The sequence below is a fragment of the Schistocerca nitens genome, chromosome 1 (assembly GCF_023898315.1).
Source record: "Schistocerca nitens isolate TAMUIC-IGC-003100 chromosome 1, iqSchNite1.1, whole genome shotgun sequence".
NCBI lineage: Eukaryota > Metazoa > Arthropoda > Insecta > Orthoptera > Acrididae > Schistocerca > Schistocerca nitens.
This window is the reverse complement of record NC_064614.1, coordinates 1,150,300,051-1,150,317,676: the sequence shown is the minus strand read 5'-3', so window position 1 is coordinate 1,150,317,676 and position 17,626 is coordinate 1,150,300,051. Positions and strand designations below refer to the sequence as shown.

The 17,626-nt window shown below is 40.6% G+C and overlaps 1 protein-coding gene across 1 annotated transcript in view; it reads right to left on the bottom strand.

The window, feature by feature from the left end:
* Window positions 1-10,561: 10,561 nt before the first annotated feature.
* The window catches only part of LOC126199985 (UPF0692 protein C19orf54 homolog), a 55,914-nt gene continuing 48,849 nt past the window's right edge, over window positions 10,562-17,626 (bottom strand). Inside the window, exon 4 of the mRNA XM_049936670.1 lies at window positions 10,562-13,253. Within this exon, the coding sequence (XP_049792627.1) occupies window positions 13,158-13,253 (96 nt within the window). The 3' untranslated portion in view covers window positions 10,562-13,157. The remainder of the gene's footprint in view (window positions 13,254-17,626) is intronic.

The window sequence follows — 17,626 nt, the reverse complement described above, 5'->3', positions numbered from 1 at the left end:
GAGGCCGCCGGTGGCCACACGGCAATCAACGTGCTGAATTGTTCCTCTCCTATAGCCATGATGTCACAGGAAAAAAACACTGTTAATATTTATTTTTTATATGTAAATACACTGCCTGACAAAGTGAAGCACCTAAAGACATGGTCGGATGTCAATGCAACTTAGTGTATGTACACACCATCAGCAGATATATAAATGATTGGAGTTTCAATTCTTTGTGACAGGTAAACAGCCACCTAAGCACAATCAAGTTGTTACTTGTCTTCAGAGGGTATGTAAGGAGCACAAATAGTGTCAGATCATGTCGATCACCGAGGAGGACATGTAGATGCTGCTTACTTGTGTAAGGCAATGCATTCTGCTCCTGACAAAATTTTGAAGGGGTCTCACTGCCATTTGGCTGGCTGGTTGGATCATGCAATCTCCACATTTCTGGGGAATTTGGTTGTGGCAGTGGCCTGGGGTTGGACTATGTGCAAATGTAAGGACTGGCATACTTATGGGGAGCCATCTTGTATGACTTCAGGTCATGTCTGGCAGTGATTGAAGGAACTGGACATCCTGCACCCTCATGTGTTACCTCTCGTGCGACAGTGTGATGATGAGGTACTCTGTGGCCAGCAAAATCTTCACATCTGTTTCCAATAGAACAAGCATGGGAACATGTCGGACGTTAGTGCCAACATGGCGACCATACCCAGGATATTGAGGACCAGTTACAACAGTTGTGGGCTAGCTTGCAACATGAGACGTTACGACACCCTTCCAAACCAAATCAATGCATGCGTCAAGGTTAGAGATGGTGCAAGAGAAAATGGGGCCATAATGCCAAGTTCTTTGTAAATTTGACTTGATTTTGTAATCATTGAAATAACATCACACACCCTTCCCAAACTGGTGTCAGCGTCAGGCTCTGCTGTGGCCACCAGCAGCCTCACTGCCATCAATATGTTAAATTACAACTGAAATACACGGTGTCCATAAACGTTTGCCCTGATTTCAAGATTAAATATTAATTACATTTATGTTCATAACATTTGTTATTGTTAGAGGTCTACCAGGGAACCCATGAAGTTCCTGTACAGCTATGTCGCATTCAACACTTTTGCCAGAAGGTGCACCGTGTGAGCTGTCATAAAAACACCTTTCCCCAGGAGAAAGCACAATGTGATGCATGACTAGCAGAAAGCAAATCATCATTACTGTGCAATGGAAGTTTGCGTCCCATTACGGAAAGAGGCACCTGATATCAAGTTAATCAGAACATTGATGGAAACTTTTTTTTAGCAACAGGGTTAGTTCAGAAATGGACAAGCACTGGCGGACCATCTGTTTCGGAGGAGATTGTGCAGGCAGTTCAAACCACATTTATGAGAGTATCACAGAAATTGATCAGACAAGCTTTGTGGGAGCTTCAAGTGGTGAAGAGTAAAGTGTATAAAGTGGTTTGCAAATGTCTTCAATTGTATGCGTACAAGGTCCAAATTGTTTAGGCATTACAACCAGATGATCACCTAAAACAATTTGCAATGGACATGTTGAAATGTTTGGATGAGGACAATGATTCCTTGAAGCATGTGTGCTTTCCAGATTAAGCTACATTTCATGTCTATGGCTCAGGTAACTCCCATAATGTCCGGATCTGGGCATCAGAAAATCCTCATGTTGTATGAGAATACATTCAGGACAGCCAAAAGTTAATATATGGTGTGGATTAATGTGTGATTGGCCCATTTTTCTCCTCAAAAGCATTGTAAATAGATATGTTTGTCTGGACATGTTGGTGAATTATGCTTTTCCCCAGCTGCAAGATATGCAAGGCATTATCACCTTTCAGCAAGAAGGTGCTCCCCATCATTGGGCTCTAGAAGTCTGCTATTTTCTTGATGAAACCTTCCCCAACAGGTGGGCTTGCAGAGAGGCCCCGAGATCACCTTACATTACCTCCTAAGATTTCTGTCTTTGGGGGTATGTGAATGCTACTCTGTACAAAACAGCAGTACCTCATATTGTGACATTGCAACAACACATCAGAGAAGCCATTGGCACAATCACACCAAGCATGTTGCAGAATGTGTGGCAAGAGATTGTATACCAACTTGATATTTTACATGTTACCAGGGGGTGCACATGCTGAAGTGATTTAATGTTGTGTATTACCTGTATTAAATGTGTACAAGAGGTTCAAAACTTGATGAGTTGAGGCATATGTGGTACAAGGGATGTCATTTACTGTATCCAATAAAGAGTTACATTGTTTTGTTATGAGGGTAAACATTTATGGAAACCCCACACACTATTGAAAGCAACAGATAATTTCTGTTCTAGCACACAGACATATTTCATAATATTTCCAATGTTTCATCTGTTTTAACATGCTCGAGCTGTGTAATCATTGGCCTGGTGGTGAAACATCCACCAGCATTCATACAGCAGTCAACTATTAAGATGAAATAAAATTAAGAGTTGATGAAATCACAGTACCACCCTTGAAAAATTTTCAAAAGTGTTTAGGGAGTTAATTAACAAATGCACAGCTGCATTTCCATAGATTTGCATCATATATATTGCAGACTGTACCATATCTAAATGTCCATGCTTCACTTTGTTAGCTTTACTCTTGCTCTCTGCCTGAATCCTTACTTTTTCTGAAATTATGTAGATCAGTCCTTCAATTTGAGTAGTAAAAAACCAATTTACAGTCATATATGAGGGTGGTTTGAAGTCTGGTAAAAAAAAAAGCAAGTAAATGTTTCTTTCATAAACAAGTCACCTTACTTCTTCAAATAATCTCCTACGAGGAATACACACCCGGTCCAGCAATCTTCCGGCTTTTTCATCTCATCAGATAAATAGGTTCTGTCATACTCTGCAAAATACTCATTGACTGCAACTATTACTTCATAATTTGATGAAAATTTCTTTCCAGCAATTCAAGGTTTCAATTAGGGAACAGGAAGATGTCACTTGAGGCTAAGTCTGGAGGATGAGGAACCAATTCAAAGGCCAATACATGTACTTTCACCATTGTTATGGCTGGTGTGGAGGATAGTACATAATCCGAGTGAAAGAGCACTTCTTTGCACCAATCATGGTCTTTTATCAGCCAACGTAAGTTTCAAACGATCATCAATGAAGCATGATACAGTTAACTTATGGTTCTGCCTTTTTTCCCCTCCCAGCAATCTATTAGGATTATTCCTTGGAAATACCAAAAAACAATGGCCATCACCTTACCAGCTAACAGCTTGGTTGGTTGATTTGGGGGAAGAGGACCAAACAGCAATGTCATCGATTCCATCAAATTTGGGGAGGAAATCAGTAGTGCCCTTTTCAATGGAACCATCCCCACATTTGCCTGAAGCTATTTAGGGAAATCGCAGAAAACCTAAATCAGGACGGCCAGATGTGAGCTTGAACCGTCGTCCGCCGAAATGCAAGTCCAGCTGACAAAATCGTTTTTTTTTTTCACCAGCCTTCACCCATTCTTTTGACTGCCATTTTGACTCTGGTATCGTCTCAACAGTCACAAACCAGTGCAAACAGTCTTGCAGATGGTGATTAAACATTGCCACACATTGTGCTGAAATGTTGCGTTGAATGTACTTTTGGTCAACTACGAGCAGTCGCGGCACCCACTTTGCACACATCTTCTTTGTAGACAATTCTCCTTGTGGGATATTAATGCACTCACTCAGTTGGAATGCCTACAGTCTCAGCAACCTCTCGAAGTTATATTTGACAGTCTTGCATTACCATTCCAATGATTGTCTCAATGGTTTCCTTTATGGTGAGCTCAACTGGACAGCTGGACTGCACTTCATATTCAGTGGTTGTCTGCCCATGTTTAAAGTTATTAACCCAAAAATAAATTGTCTTCAGTGACGATACAGAGTCCACACGAACTTCATCCAATCCCATTTCAATCTGTGCAGCAGCCCAACCCTACAGATGAAAAATGCTTAATAACAGTACAAAACTCTGTTTTCTCCACTCCCAATTGCAGTTGACACACTGACCAATGCAGACAGCTGTCAACAATGAGCTGTACACTGTACATTGTTGAAATTATTTGTACAATTCTTGGAATAATCAAGCTTACCAACCACAAAGACGCAACTAAACTGTTCTTTTATTCTGTGGAAATTTATCAGACTTGTGAAACCACCCTCATATAAGTCATTATTTCCTTTCTAGCAATAACAGTTAATGTGTCTAAACTGTGGGCGAAATAACATAGTTGCTTCAATTTAATGTGTTACAGCCACACTGAACATTGTTAGTGATAATGTTTTACTGACGCTAATATAAACGGCTACTTCATTCACATTACCTGTTAATGATTGTAACTCACTGGAGCCCTTCTCACATAAGGGAGGTGTCACCTACACAACTTACATGTGAGTTAGGAGGTTTGGTGATGGCAGCAACATCAGCAAGATCTAGGAAAGGACCTGGATCTGAAGTCTACTTGAATTCAAATATTAGCTAAGTTATAGAAAGAGCCTCACATCAATATTCATGTAGCTACACACATTTTGTACAACAAAACTTACTAATTTCAGTATTCTCAAATTCAGCAAATTATGGTAAACTTATTGAACATACATGTCTTAGTAACCTACAATAACGTGTTTCATATGCAGACCAAAAAGGTTCACACATTTTATCCTTTTATTATGTCTAGCTGGAACACTGTATTACTCAAAAGCGAGGTATTACTGACGCTACTGAACTGGATGTGTAGTTTGTTTTTCAAAGTTTACAGTGAATCAATTTGTGTAAAACCAATTAATAAGTAAAATAGCATCCTTTACTATCTTCACCACTGTTGCTTCTTTGACTGACTTATTATTTGTGCAACCCATAAAAATAACTAATTCTGTCTCTTTATTCAAATAAAATGGCAGATCATTAACATAGGCACAAACAGTAATAGGTCTAGTCAAATGCTTTTGAGACTTTCAACAATGCGTATTGCCTGTAAACATTAATCTACAAAACTATATGCTTAACAGAAAAAATGCTGTGGTTTTCAGCCAACCCTACATTCCTCAATTTACTTTTGAATTCACTGACGTCTTCAGAAGCTTAGATCATATATTCTGAATGATACATTGGTCACTGCAGGTGAAGCTCACGCTGTAGGCAAACTTAAACAAAATTTCAGCTTGTTCAGTGATATTTTCTGAGTACTGATGTATAAAGAACCACTCTCTGGTGCCTGGCTACAAGGTAATAATGCAAATACGATTTATTCAATTTGTTACGCCAACCTATGAAAATACCTTCACAGCAGAAACAAGCCTACCATATATAATTGCCAAAATGTACAACTCAGAACACAGAGTAACACAGCAACATTAAGGTGCTAAAGTAATGCGATATGATTGTTGTTGCTCAGCGAACATCTCAGCATAGCGTCATTGTGCAGCTTGTCCATTGCATTAAATGAATCCACACACAAGTTGCATGTCAGGCAATTCATCATTCGTAAATTCATCACTGACTGGAGTGGCATACACTAATTCCTTCAAGTGTTCCCTAAAATCAAAATTCTGAGGTATTATGGTTGTTTGCTGACCTGGCAGAGTCGGCATCAAAGTAGGAAATATATTAATGAAGAAGTCCTGATAACAAGCCCCATTTAACCTTTGTAGTAAAATATATGACCCCATTATCTACAGCAAAATAAACATGCCCTTATATTGATTGACAAACACTCCTCCTACAATTGCATGGGGCTTTTCATCATCCTACACATGTTCATTATGAAAATTTGTGACACCATCTCTTGTGAACAGTGGATCTGCACTACTCTTTTGCCAGAACCTGACAAATGTAGTGTGCCTCAGTAGTTTTGTGGCCTCAGGGCTGTAAGGCAGTAATGCGCACTGCTCAATGTTAAGGCAGTATCATGTGGTCTTGGCTATCAGCCACTGACGATGATCCAGGCACTATGCCGGCTACTATTTTGAGGAAGTCGAATGGCTGTACTTCAATTTCTTGAAGTGTTGGAATGAGAGAAAATGACTAGTGAAAACTTCTGGTAAGCTTGCAAATCCATAATGCGGTATGAAAAATCGCTGAAAACAGAAATAAAGCACCACAACGAGCAATAGGCACACAATAATGCCAGATATATCAGAATCGTTACGACAATGAAAAAAATTATTTCCACTTAGTAGATGGTTGTATAAACAAAATTACAAAGTTATATTAAAAAACAAAGATGCTGTGACTTACCGAACGAGAAGGCACTGATAGATAGACACAATAAAAAACACACAAACGAATTTCAAGCTTTCGCAACCCACGGTTGCTTCATCAGGAAAGAGGGAAGGAGAGGGAAAGAGGAAAGGATGTGGGTTTTAAGGGAGAGGGTAAGGAGTCATTCCAATCCCGGGAGCACAAAGACTTACCTTAGGGGGGAAAAAGGGACAGGTATACACTCGCACACACACACACACACACACACACACACACACACACACACACACACACACACACATATCCATCCGCACATATACAGACACAAGCAAACATATGTAAAGGCAAAGAGTTTGGGCAGAGATGTCAGTTGAGGCGGAAGTACAGAGGCAAAGATGTTGTTGAGGGCGGCAACTTGAAATCAGCGGAGGTTGAGGCCTGGTGGGTAACAGGAAGAGAGGATATATTGAAGGGCAAGTTCCCATCTCCGGAGTTCTGATAGGTTGGTGTCAGTGGGAAGTATCCAGATAACCCGGACGGTGTAACACTGTGCCAAGATGTGCTGGCCGTGCACCAAGGCATGTTTAGCCACAGGGTGATCCTCATTACCAACAGACACTGTCTGCCTGTGCCCGTTCATGCGAATGGACAGTTTGTTGCTGGTCATTCCCACATAGAAGGCTTCACAGTGTAGGCAGGTCAGTTGGTAAATCACGTAGGTGCTTTCACATGTGGCTCTGCCTTTGATTGTGTACACCTTCCAGGTTACAGGACTGGAGTAGGTGGTGGTGGCAGGGTGCATGGGACAGGTTTTACACTGGGGGCAGTTACAAGGGTAGGAGCCAGAGGGTAGGGAAGGTGGTTTGGGGATTTCATATGGATGAACCAAGAGGTTACGAAGGTTAGGTGGACGGCGGAAAGACACTCTTGGTGGAGTGGGGAGGATTTCATGAAGGATGGATCTCATTTCAGGGCAGGATTTGAGGAAGTCGTATCCTGCTGGACAGCCACATTCAGAGTCTGATCCAGTCCTGGAAAGTATCCTGTCACAAGTGGGGCACTTTTGGGGTTCTTCCGTGGGAGGTTCTGGGTTTGAGGGGATGAGGAAGTGGCTCTGGTTATTTGCTTCTGTACCAGGTCGGATACCGAACCATTGGCCAGGCTCCCATAATCTAGACAGGACTGAATTAATGCCTGGTACAGCCGCAGAAGGGTAGACCGATCGGCACTCCAGCTGATGTGACTCAAGCAACGAAGAGTGTTAATATGCCACCAGCACATCTGTTTAAGCTGCCGAATATGAGGGAGCCAAGTCAACCGGGTATCAAAAACCAATCCCAAAAACCGATGCGTCTCCACCACAGCAAGAGGTTCGCCGTCAAGATAAAGCCGTGGCTCAGGGTGAACAGTGTGTCGCTGGCAGAAATGCATAACGCAGGTCTTGGCAGCCGAAAACTGGAAGCCATGCGCTACAGCCCAAGACTGTGCCTTGCAGATAGCGCCCTGCAGCTGCCGTTCAGCAGCTGCAAGGACAGTGGAGCTAAAGTATAGACATAAGTCGTCAGCATGCAAGGAATCTGAGACAGACGTTCCCACCGCCGCAGCAAGCCCATTAATTGCAATTAAAAAGAGGCAGACACTTAAGACAGATCCTTGTGGTACCCCATTCTCCTGAACTCAGGAGGAACTATGGGAGGCCCCAACTTGCATGCGGTAGGAACAAAGTGACAGACAATTTTGTATGAAAATCAGGAGCGGACCCCGAAGACCCCAACCATGAAGCGTAGAGAGGATGTGATGTCGCCATGTCGTATCGTATGCTTTCCGCATGTCAAAAAAGATGGCGACCAGATGCTGATGGCGGGCAAAGGCCGTACAGATGGCAGACTCCAGGCACACCAGATTATCAGTGGCAGAGCGGCCCTTACGGAACCTACCCTGAGACGGAGCCAGAAGGCCCTGAGATTCTAGTAGCCAACTCAATCTCTGGCTCACCATGCGTCCAAGCAACTTGCAAAGAACATTGGTGAGGCTAATGGGGCGGTAGCTGTCCACCTCCAGTGGGTCCTTGCCGTGTTTCAACATGGGGATTACGAAGCTTTCCTGCCATTGTGACAGGAACTCACCCTCAACCCAGATACGGTTGAAAAGGTTTGGGAGGCATCGCTGGCAGTCCACCGAGAGGTGTTTGAGCATCTGCATCCTCCCGAGTTCAGGAGAATGGGGTACCGCAAGGACCTGTCTTAAGTGTCTGCCTCTTTCTAATTGCAATTAATGGGCTCGCTGCGGCGTTGGGAACATCTGTCTCAGTTTCCTTGTATGCTGATGACTTATGCCTATACTTTTGCATCAGTGGATGCGATCTGGCCCGGGAGCCGTATCAGGGCAAGCGGTTAGGGCACTTTGGAATTCCCACTGACTGAATGGAGCATTGTACGATTCAGGGTGGCGCGTGTGAAATGAAAGGCTCTGATGTTCCAACCGCTCTTTCAGGGAGCGGAAGGCCAGTGGATAATTCGCAGAAGCAAACCTCTGAGCAAAATGCTCCGCTAAGTGGTTCGCAATTGTGTCGGAGTCAGTAAAGACTGCTCCATTGAGTGAAACTGCAGGTACGTCTAATCTTGGCCCAAACCTGCGATGGAGAGGTACGGAGGCCAATAAATACCTTTCCTAGCGTTGGCAAATGAGGCAGCGGGCTTGCGCACGGAGCTGTTTAAAGGCAATGAGGTGTACCAATGAGGGATGCTGCTTGACACTGGAGTGCCCGCCTGTGACCTGTAATCGCCTCGGCGATCTCGTGCGACCACCAAGGCACAGTCCTCCGCCGAGGGGACCCAGAAGAACAGGGAATGGCAGATTCTCCGGCAGTAACAATGCTGGTTGGTTGGTTGTTTTGGGGAAGGAGACCAGACAGCGAGGTCATCGGTCTCATCAGATTAGGGAAGGACGGGGAAGGGAGTCGGCCGTGCCCTTTGAAAGGAACCATCCCGGCATTTGCCTGGAGCGATTTAGGGAAATCATGGAAAACCTAAATCATGATGGCCGGATGCGGGATTGAACCGTCGTCCTCCCGAATGCGAGTCCAGTGTCTAACCACTGCGCCACCTCGCTCGGTAACAATGCTGGTGGTGACCGAGTGAACCACTGCATCAATGGCATCATTGTTAAGAGGCTCAATAGTGGCAATGGAGGCAAACAAGACCCAGTCAGCCTTATTCATAGCCCATCTGCATGGGTGCCCAGAAGAGTGACGCTGTGGCAGTGATAGAAAGATCAGAAAGTGGTCACTACCACACAAGTCATCATGCACACTCCATTGGACAAATGGTAATAGGCTAGGGCTGCAGATCGAAAGGTCAATGGCCGAGTGCATGCCATACGTCACACTGAAATGTGTGAAGGCACCAGTATTTAAAAGAGAAAGGTCAAGTTGTGACAATACTTGCTCAACCCCCAATAATCACCTGTAGTATAATTCATGTCTTCTTCTCCTCTTCCAAGTTTCTAAGACTGCATTGATGATGGCAACACATTTCCTTCCTTCCTCAACATGAAGAGCTTGCACTAACAGTAGCTGGTAGGATTTGCAGACCAAACGTCACCTCATCGCTCACCAGAAAGTCATAGGGGATATTGCAAGTGCTCTGCTTGCATAGTGAATAGGCTTTTGTGAGCTCTGCTCAAAGGTTTCCCAAATAAAAAGCAAGAGGTCAATCTTGAGTCTTAGCTTTGCACTGAAAACCTCTCTCTTCAAGCTGGCAAAACAAGTGGCAATTTACTTCTTTTTCCCCGAGGGGGGGGGGGGGGGGGGCAAACCATTTAAAAATCTAATAAAACAGAAACTGGATAGTAATCACCACGTTACTCATTGAACTACATCAGACACAAAAGCTTTTTGTTGACTTGACACTATGCCCCTTCAGATTGTCAGATTGAGGTTATAAATATGATAAATGAATAAACTGGCATCTAGCAGTATTTCTCTAAAATTCTACGCCGCCTCATTCTATCAACACACATTTTCTTCCCACACTACTCATTGCATTGTAAATTTATATTGTTTTGCAATTGAATTTACAAACTGATCATAATAACACACAAAAAACTAAGATTCGGTATTCTGGAATTTATCCTTGTTGTGCAGCATGTATCAATAGATATAAATGACTACAATCAGTTCATTCACTTTGAAACACCCTGTACATCAGTCTTACATATTTCTAGTTTTTGTTATTCAGTGATGGCTGTTTGCAGTTATAACATTACCCACTGCTTACCACTGCTCTTACCTTATTATCATAAACTCAATGTCCAAAAAGAGTCTTTCAGCTCTAATAAGAAGTCAAACTAGTAGACACCGACAAAAAAATAAAATATTTATTCCTTATATACATTTTCGAAGGATAATATACATTCAATATCAAGTATTAACTACAGTGCGACAAATTTTCTTCCTTTGTATTCTACAAAAACTCAAATATAAACAATCCAATACAGTACAGTACTTTGTTATTTTGGAAAGAAAGCAAATACTGCCCACTTGAATACCTTCTAATGCATGTATACAATGTTCATAAAACTTTTGTATCACAGACTGTTAATTATGAAAGGCAGATATGTTATAAAATACACGTATCATGGAAGAACAGTAACAATACAGGTTACACACACATCACAAATTCAAAACTAACACCCTGAAATTACGCACAGCGAAAACAATTACTCATCCAGTTGTCACAATAGGTAACATCAGAAAGATACATTGCATATATTCTGTAAAAGCCAATTCTTCTAAAATTAAAATTGCTTTCTCTATGTGCGTAGGCCAGATTCATCAGCAACATCTTCAGATCACTTCCTGGTAAAGTAAAGGATATAGCCAATGAAGAGCTCGGTACTACCTCATCCCTCTAACTGTATATTTGTACTCAAAGCACTTGGAAACAATAATTAACAAGTCAAGGAGGGGAGCAGGGTCAGAATGAAATGTAAATCACACTAGCCTTTAAACATATGTGGTGAAAGAGATCTTCAAGAAGAAGCAGAAAAGAAACAGGATTTACTACCTTGCACCAGTACACACAGCAACAGAATTTCTTGGTGCAGCAAGACCTGAATGTTCACTTACAAGCTAAGTATAGCAATATATCTGGACAATGATCCTGCATTTCAATTCTTCAGTAAAAATCTTTTGTCAAGCACAACCCACTCCTCCTTATGAATGATGAATCCAAAAATCCAAAAGATAGCGAAAAAGGATTTTACATGATCAGACTGCCGATACTCCATTTACGGAAGCTTTTAAAATGTGGCACAAACTGGTATTTTTAGTGTACAATATTATGACTAGAGTATGCTAATTTACAAATGGAAAGCAAAGCTGCAATACAATAAAACTCAGTAAAGTTTTATATATTTTCTGTAAATAACATAAATGAGAATCAAATGCATTTTTATTCAACTCTACCTTAAATTTGAAACTAGCTTTAAATGAAGAAGAAGAAGCATGTTAACACCATCAGTTTCAAGCTGGTGGCATGTTCATTTCGTAAGGAAGAACGTGAGCTTAATTGACAGCAGAGCATTTTTCTATAATGGTTCCACACCACTGAGAGCAACTGCAAAATAAGACATGCTCCAGGTGTAAGTAAAAAGTAAAACTGTCATTAACCTGAAGGTTGGTCTGAACACCACAGTACTTCATGAAGCATGGTCCTATTGGAGGTGATAAGTCGTTGCCTTCCTCAAACCTTTGAACTGACTTACAAATGTAATGAGGCAATAAAAAAAAAGTAAAGAGAAGTTAAATGCAGGCTGAAGAACTGTATGGTTATGATACTCAATGGTGCACAATTTCAAATCCCATTATGAGAAAAATGTATTTCAACAGGAATACAAACTTTGAAGTAATTCCTTTTCATATATTTGCAAGTTCTCATTCACAATGACAAAAACTCTTGATTGCAGCATTGCAAATGTTAATGGGGATGCAAACCAAATATCACTCAAGTCATCACATTCATGTGATCCCAGAGACCAAAAAAAGAATGGCCAAAAGAGAAATTTTTGCAACAATATAGTGTCACAGCTAGAAATGCTGCTTTTAATTGCTATTCGGTGAGTATTATACGTCTATCAATGAGTCCAAAAATTCCATTACACACAACTATTCAGTTTCATACTGCACAACACGTTGAAATATTACAATACACGACTTAAAAATCTGCAAATTGCAGTATTGTCTTCTAATCGACCCAGAAACTTTTTTTACGTTTAAGACAGATGAGAAAATTACATACCACAAAATAAAAAAGAATATTTTAGTTTACACGTTTGTCGTCATTAACTTGTAGCATCAGACTAGTTCAGTTTAACAATGTAAGCTGGTTTACATTTAAGTGTTCACGAAATTGGCACATACAGCAACTAAAAAAATTAAATGACATTAAGCTACATGTGAGGGTATGCCATTACCTATCCCAATAATCAATGTACCTGCAATGCCTACTACACATAGTGTAACTGTACTTATTTCAATATACCGAAAATAATGCAGCCACAGAAGAAACAAGGCAACCAAATTATTGACATCAGTACCAAAATATTACATAATAAATACACTGTCTAAATGCCACAAATTAACGCCTGTGAGGTAAAAAATCCTGATCCATGATAAGAACAGAAATAAATTCAAATAATACCTTAAATAATAAAAGCATGGTTCTGTAAAGAAATCATTTTGCCCCTATCTTTATCTCTCTCCTTATAAGTAGGAAGTTAACTCTAAGCAACACACAACTGTGAATGAAGAACTTCAGTGAACACTAATAATTTAAAAGAACTACTATTTGTATCAGTAACATCAACCGTGACAACCATCAGTAAGCAGCAATGCCCAGCACAAAAGGATGGATTATGGCACTGGTGTGCACAAAATATCTAGTAAACTAATTGAGGCCATGTAAGAGAATGGCACGTCCACGTAATCCTGCTGCGACACCACCATGAGGCAATACATATCCACGGCCATCAGCTGCTCGTATCTGTAACACGCAGATATCCAAGTGTAAGCTCATATGACATCGCAAATGCTGTTTGCAATCCAATTTGAAGAACATTTAAAATGGTCAGCCCAAAACACAGAACCATCAGGTTATAGTTAAAGGCATTGTTGTTGGTTATTTTTTAACTACTCCACCTTTATTTGAAGCTGAAAAGCTTTATTCATAACTGTATCAAATTGGCTTTGGTCATTACATTTGCAGCATTACAGCATTTAAAATTAAGAAATTTTTGAGGTGTCAGTTGCTTATATCCTAATAGTAGGGTTAAGTGACTGCCATACTCAATCTTTGGTGCAAAATAATTTGAATATATCTCTGTAGGTTCCACTGCTTTCACAAAAACTGTAAAGACTCTGCAATTTGATAAATTTCATTATCTGCTACACCATCAATCACACATGGGCAAAATGCACATTTTTAAAATGAATAATGGCTGAGTAGCAGCAACAGTAACTAGCTGTTGTTATTCTCCAACTTAAAAGACTTTTCTGGGTATACTGTAATGGGAAGTTATGTACCACATGTTTAGTTGTTTGCTCTTATCTTCAAACAAAATGTCTACAATTTACTTGCTACCATCTGTTTTGTTGCCTTATCCCATGTATTAAGGGGGTCTGCATGTTATTCTGAATTTGGTATTGTCTGTGGTAGGGGGTGGCCATATACCTTCCACCCTGGGATGGAATTTGTGTACGCAACCTATTTGTATCTAGCATTAGCCTAAGCAGAAGTGTGAGAACGTTTTTGAAATATTTGTGAATTGTGAAACATGGGCGCCAGCTGGATATTCGCATAGCTGGATGTGAGACACTGCCTAAAAATGACATACAGGGTGGCCAGCACAGTCCTCATCATTAATCCGCTAGGCGAATTCGATCCAGCATCTGTGTGCCTCTGTAAAGCCTGGAAGCGGCATACTAAAGCACATGGTTAACCACGTGGCTTCACAATTTCCTTGCTATATATTACCCAAACTGTGCTGCCTGACCATGCCTATGGATGCTTGTGTAATTCAGTATTGAAATTAAAGATGACACATTTCACTAGCAGTAAATTTTTGGCTTGCCATTTTAGCACAAGACTCAACTTGAGTATGTTGCTGTTGCATCTCTATCACTGTAAATTTCTTTTTTCAAGTTGCACCCACCAGTAGCAAACATTCCACCTTCTGCCAACATTTTTTGGTACTACTACACATGTACTTATCAAATAATGTAAGCTGCTATTACCTGACATGATATATTGGACAGTATTTCTTAAACATCCTTTAGTGAGTCATGCATGGAACTTCAAGAACCCATACGTGATTGCTGTCTATCGAAGGCTTTTTTCTTTGTGGGGGTGGCTACATATTTGACAGTGCGATTACCTGAAGCAGCTTACCACCAGTTTTTGTGTACCACACTCACGGAACTGTTTGACCATCAGCTGAGTGCAGTAGCTTCTGGTTCCACTGTGATGGAGAATCAGCATATTTCAGTGTTGATTCATAAACACAGTTTACTGTTTTTGGAGAATGGTGGATGAGACTAGCAAGACCTGTTGACAAGGCTGTGTGTTTACCTGATTTAACATTTTAGAATTTTTTTTCTTTGGGGGCATGCCAAGAGTTGGTTACGCATTACTCAAATCACCAACAGAGTTGACCTGGTCACATTAATTAGTGCTCCCTTTCACAACAAAAAATAAAATCCTAAAATACTCAATAAATCTGCACAACTACTGTGCAAAGGTTTTCCTCGACAAAGGCTGAGCACCTGTAGTGAATTGATTTAGATATGCCTTAAAAATGTAATTTCTGTGTGAAATTATTCATTCTCAGTACTTTATGAACTAATTTTCAAAACAAAACATGAACAGGGTGTATCAATCTGCATCTACATATACAAACATACTCCACAAGCCAGGGTATTGTGAATGGTGGTGGGTACCTTGTACTATTACAAGTAATTTACTTTTCTGGTCACACTTTTTTTCTGTTTTTCACGAGCCAAAAAACCTGTTACAGCTTGGAATTGAGTGCACAGCAAATGAAAGCTGTGAAAAATGGTACTGGGTGCTGCCACAACAAACTTTTGCCGTTGAATACAAGAGCGCTACATATGCACGCTTTGCAGGAGCGAGGCTAAATACTGGCACCAAAACTTCTACATTAGTAAAAATAAATAAAAAAGTAGAAGATGAGACTACTTTATTCTAGTTTCAATCATTGAATTTTAATAGAGCTTTCAACAAAGGAAACAGAAATTCAGTATTGTTCATCTTCAAATGTCAATATGGATGACACTACGTCCCTGTGACAAGAGATGTCGCCTATGAATGTTGAATCGCACACACTTTGTGCTATAAGAATGTAAATGTTACGCCATGTAATTTTACATATTAGCTGTTACCTCATTTAAATCCTGTCCACCTAACAAACTCGAGTGAGAAAACAGCAAACACAAAAGAAAATACATATCATTTAATGTTTACATTTGTATTGTTACGCTGAATAGCGATATAGTCACGAATGCAGCATGACAACTGACTTCTAGCACTGATTTTTAAATCTTCTACGACTGGAAATTCTATGCGGACAAGTTAAGTGCTTTTAAATGTCTGAAAGCGTAAATTAATCTACAAAATAAGTTTGACTGCTAAACTTACGAGTCAAACACAACTATTGTAGCTCTATCTTGATCCATTCTATCTAATTTGTATCTTGTGTTAGAATGAACCAACTTTACTTTCTCCCCCCTGAATTTCGAGTCTTTTTTTTATGCAACTTATACTCAGGCTTCCCCCCCCCCCCCCCCTCCTTCAGGTGCAGCTTAGATTCGGGTAAATATGGTAGAGTGAGGGGAAAAACGACTTTACGCCTCAAGGAAATGTACTCTGGCAACATTAGAATCATTCTGCAGTCTGCTTCAAATGCCAGTTCTTTAAATTTTTGCAGTAGTGTTCCACACAGAGATCATCGTCTTCCCTCTAGGGATTCTCATCCAAGTTCACTAAGCATATCCGTAATATTCGCGTGTTGATCGAACCAACTGGTAAGAAATCTAACAGCCCGCTTCTGAATTGCTTCTATACCTTCCTTTAGTCTGACCTGCCGGGAATCCTCAAAATTCTAGCAGTACCGAAGAACAGGTCACTTTAGTGTTCTACACTCAGTCTCTTCTAATAAACGTAAGTTGACAATATGCCTTCCCTACTTCCATCCTTAGGTGCACATTCCATCACATCTTTCTTTGCAGCATTATGCCTAGACATTTAATTAACGTGACTGTGCCAAGCAGCACACAACTAATGCTTTATTCAAACATTATGGGATGTTTTTCATACTCATCTGCATTAACTTAAGTTTAGAGATAGCTGCCAGTCATCACAATGAATTTTGCAAAAGTCATCTTATATCCTCCAACTGTCACTCAATGACGACACCTTTCTGCCATTAAACTAACCCAATGAAGATGCAGTTTCCAACGGGTGTTGAAAGTGAAGTAGAGTGAGGGATGGAAAGAGTATCAGAGATAAGCATCAGTTCAATGTGTTTGTACAAGTGCTGACCACACAGCTACACTAATGAAGAACATGCAGATACTGTGTGCGTTGGGGCTTCTACAATGATAGGACTCCTGCTGCTGTCGAAGAATACCGTTGGAGCTTTCAGCCACATTGAATCCCATATTACAGAGCATTTACCAGACTTTTCAGCACATTGCATGAAACAGGTATACTTTCAAGTTCCTACTTGTCTTCTGAATGTGTAGTTCAACAACCTGAACAGGAACAGCAACACGTTGTTGAAATGGTGCACCATAGTCCTGCTATCAGCAAATGGCAACTTTCTGCATGTATCAATGTCTCGTGAGCACGCATATGATAAATGTTACATGCAGAAAACTAGTACCCATTTCACAATCAGCATGTCCACGTCATTGGCAACAATGCCACACAACTTGAATTTTGTCATTTGTTAAATAAAAATCATTATTCGCTATTCACTGATGAAGTCACATTGGAATAAACAACACACTTAATCAGTGGAATCAACAACACACTTAATCATAAAGGGTCACAGGAAAATCCATGCACTACAGCGGAAAGCAACTTCCAAGTTCATTTTTCGAACAATGTTTGGTACAACACGGTCAGTAACATGTTGGCAGGTCCAGCCATTTTCGAAGAGGGAGTGATGAGACAGAATTAAATTTTTTAAGAGAATTTGTACATTGTGGTAGTACAATTAACAGGCCTCCAAGATTGCAAGATTTTACACGATTAGATTTTTGTTTAAGAGGTTGGTTAGTCTGCAGTGTACAAACAAATGCTGACTATGTGAGATTAATTGCTTGGTCACATCATGA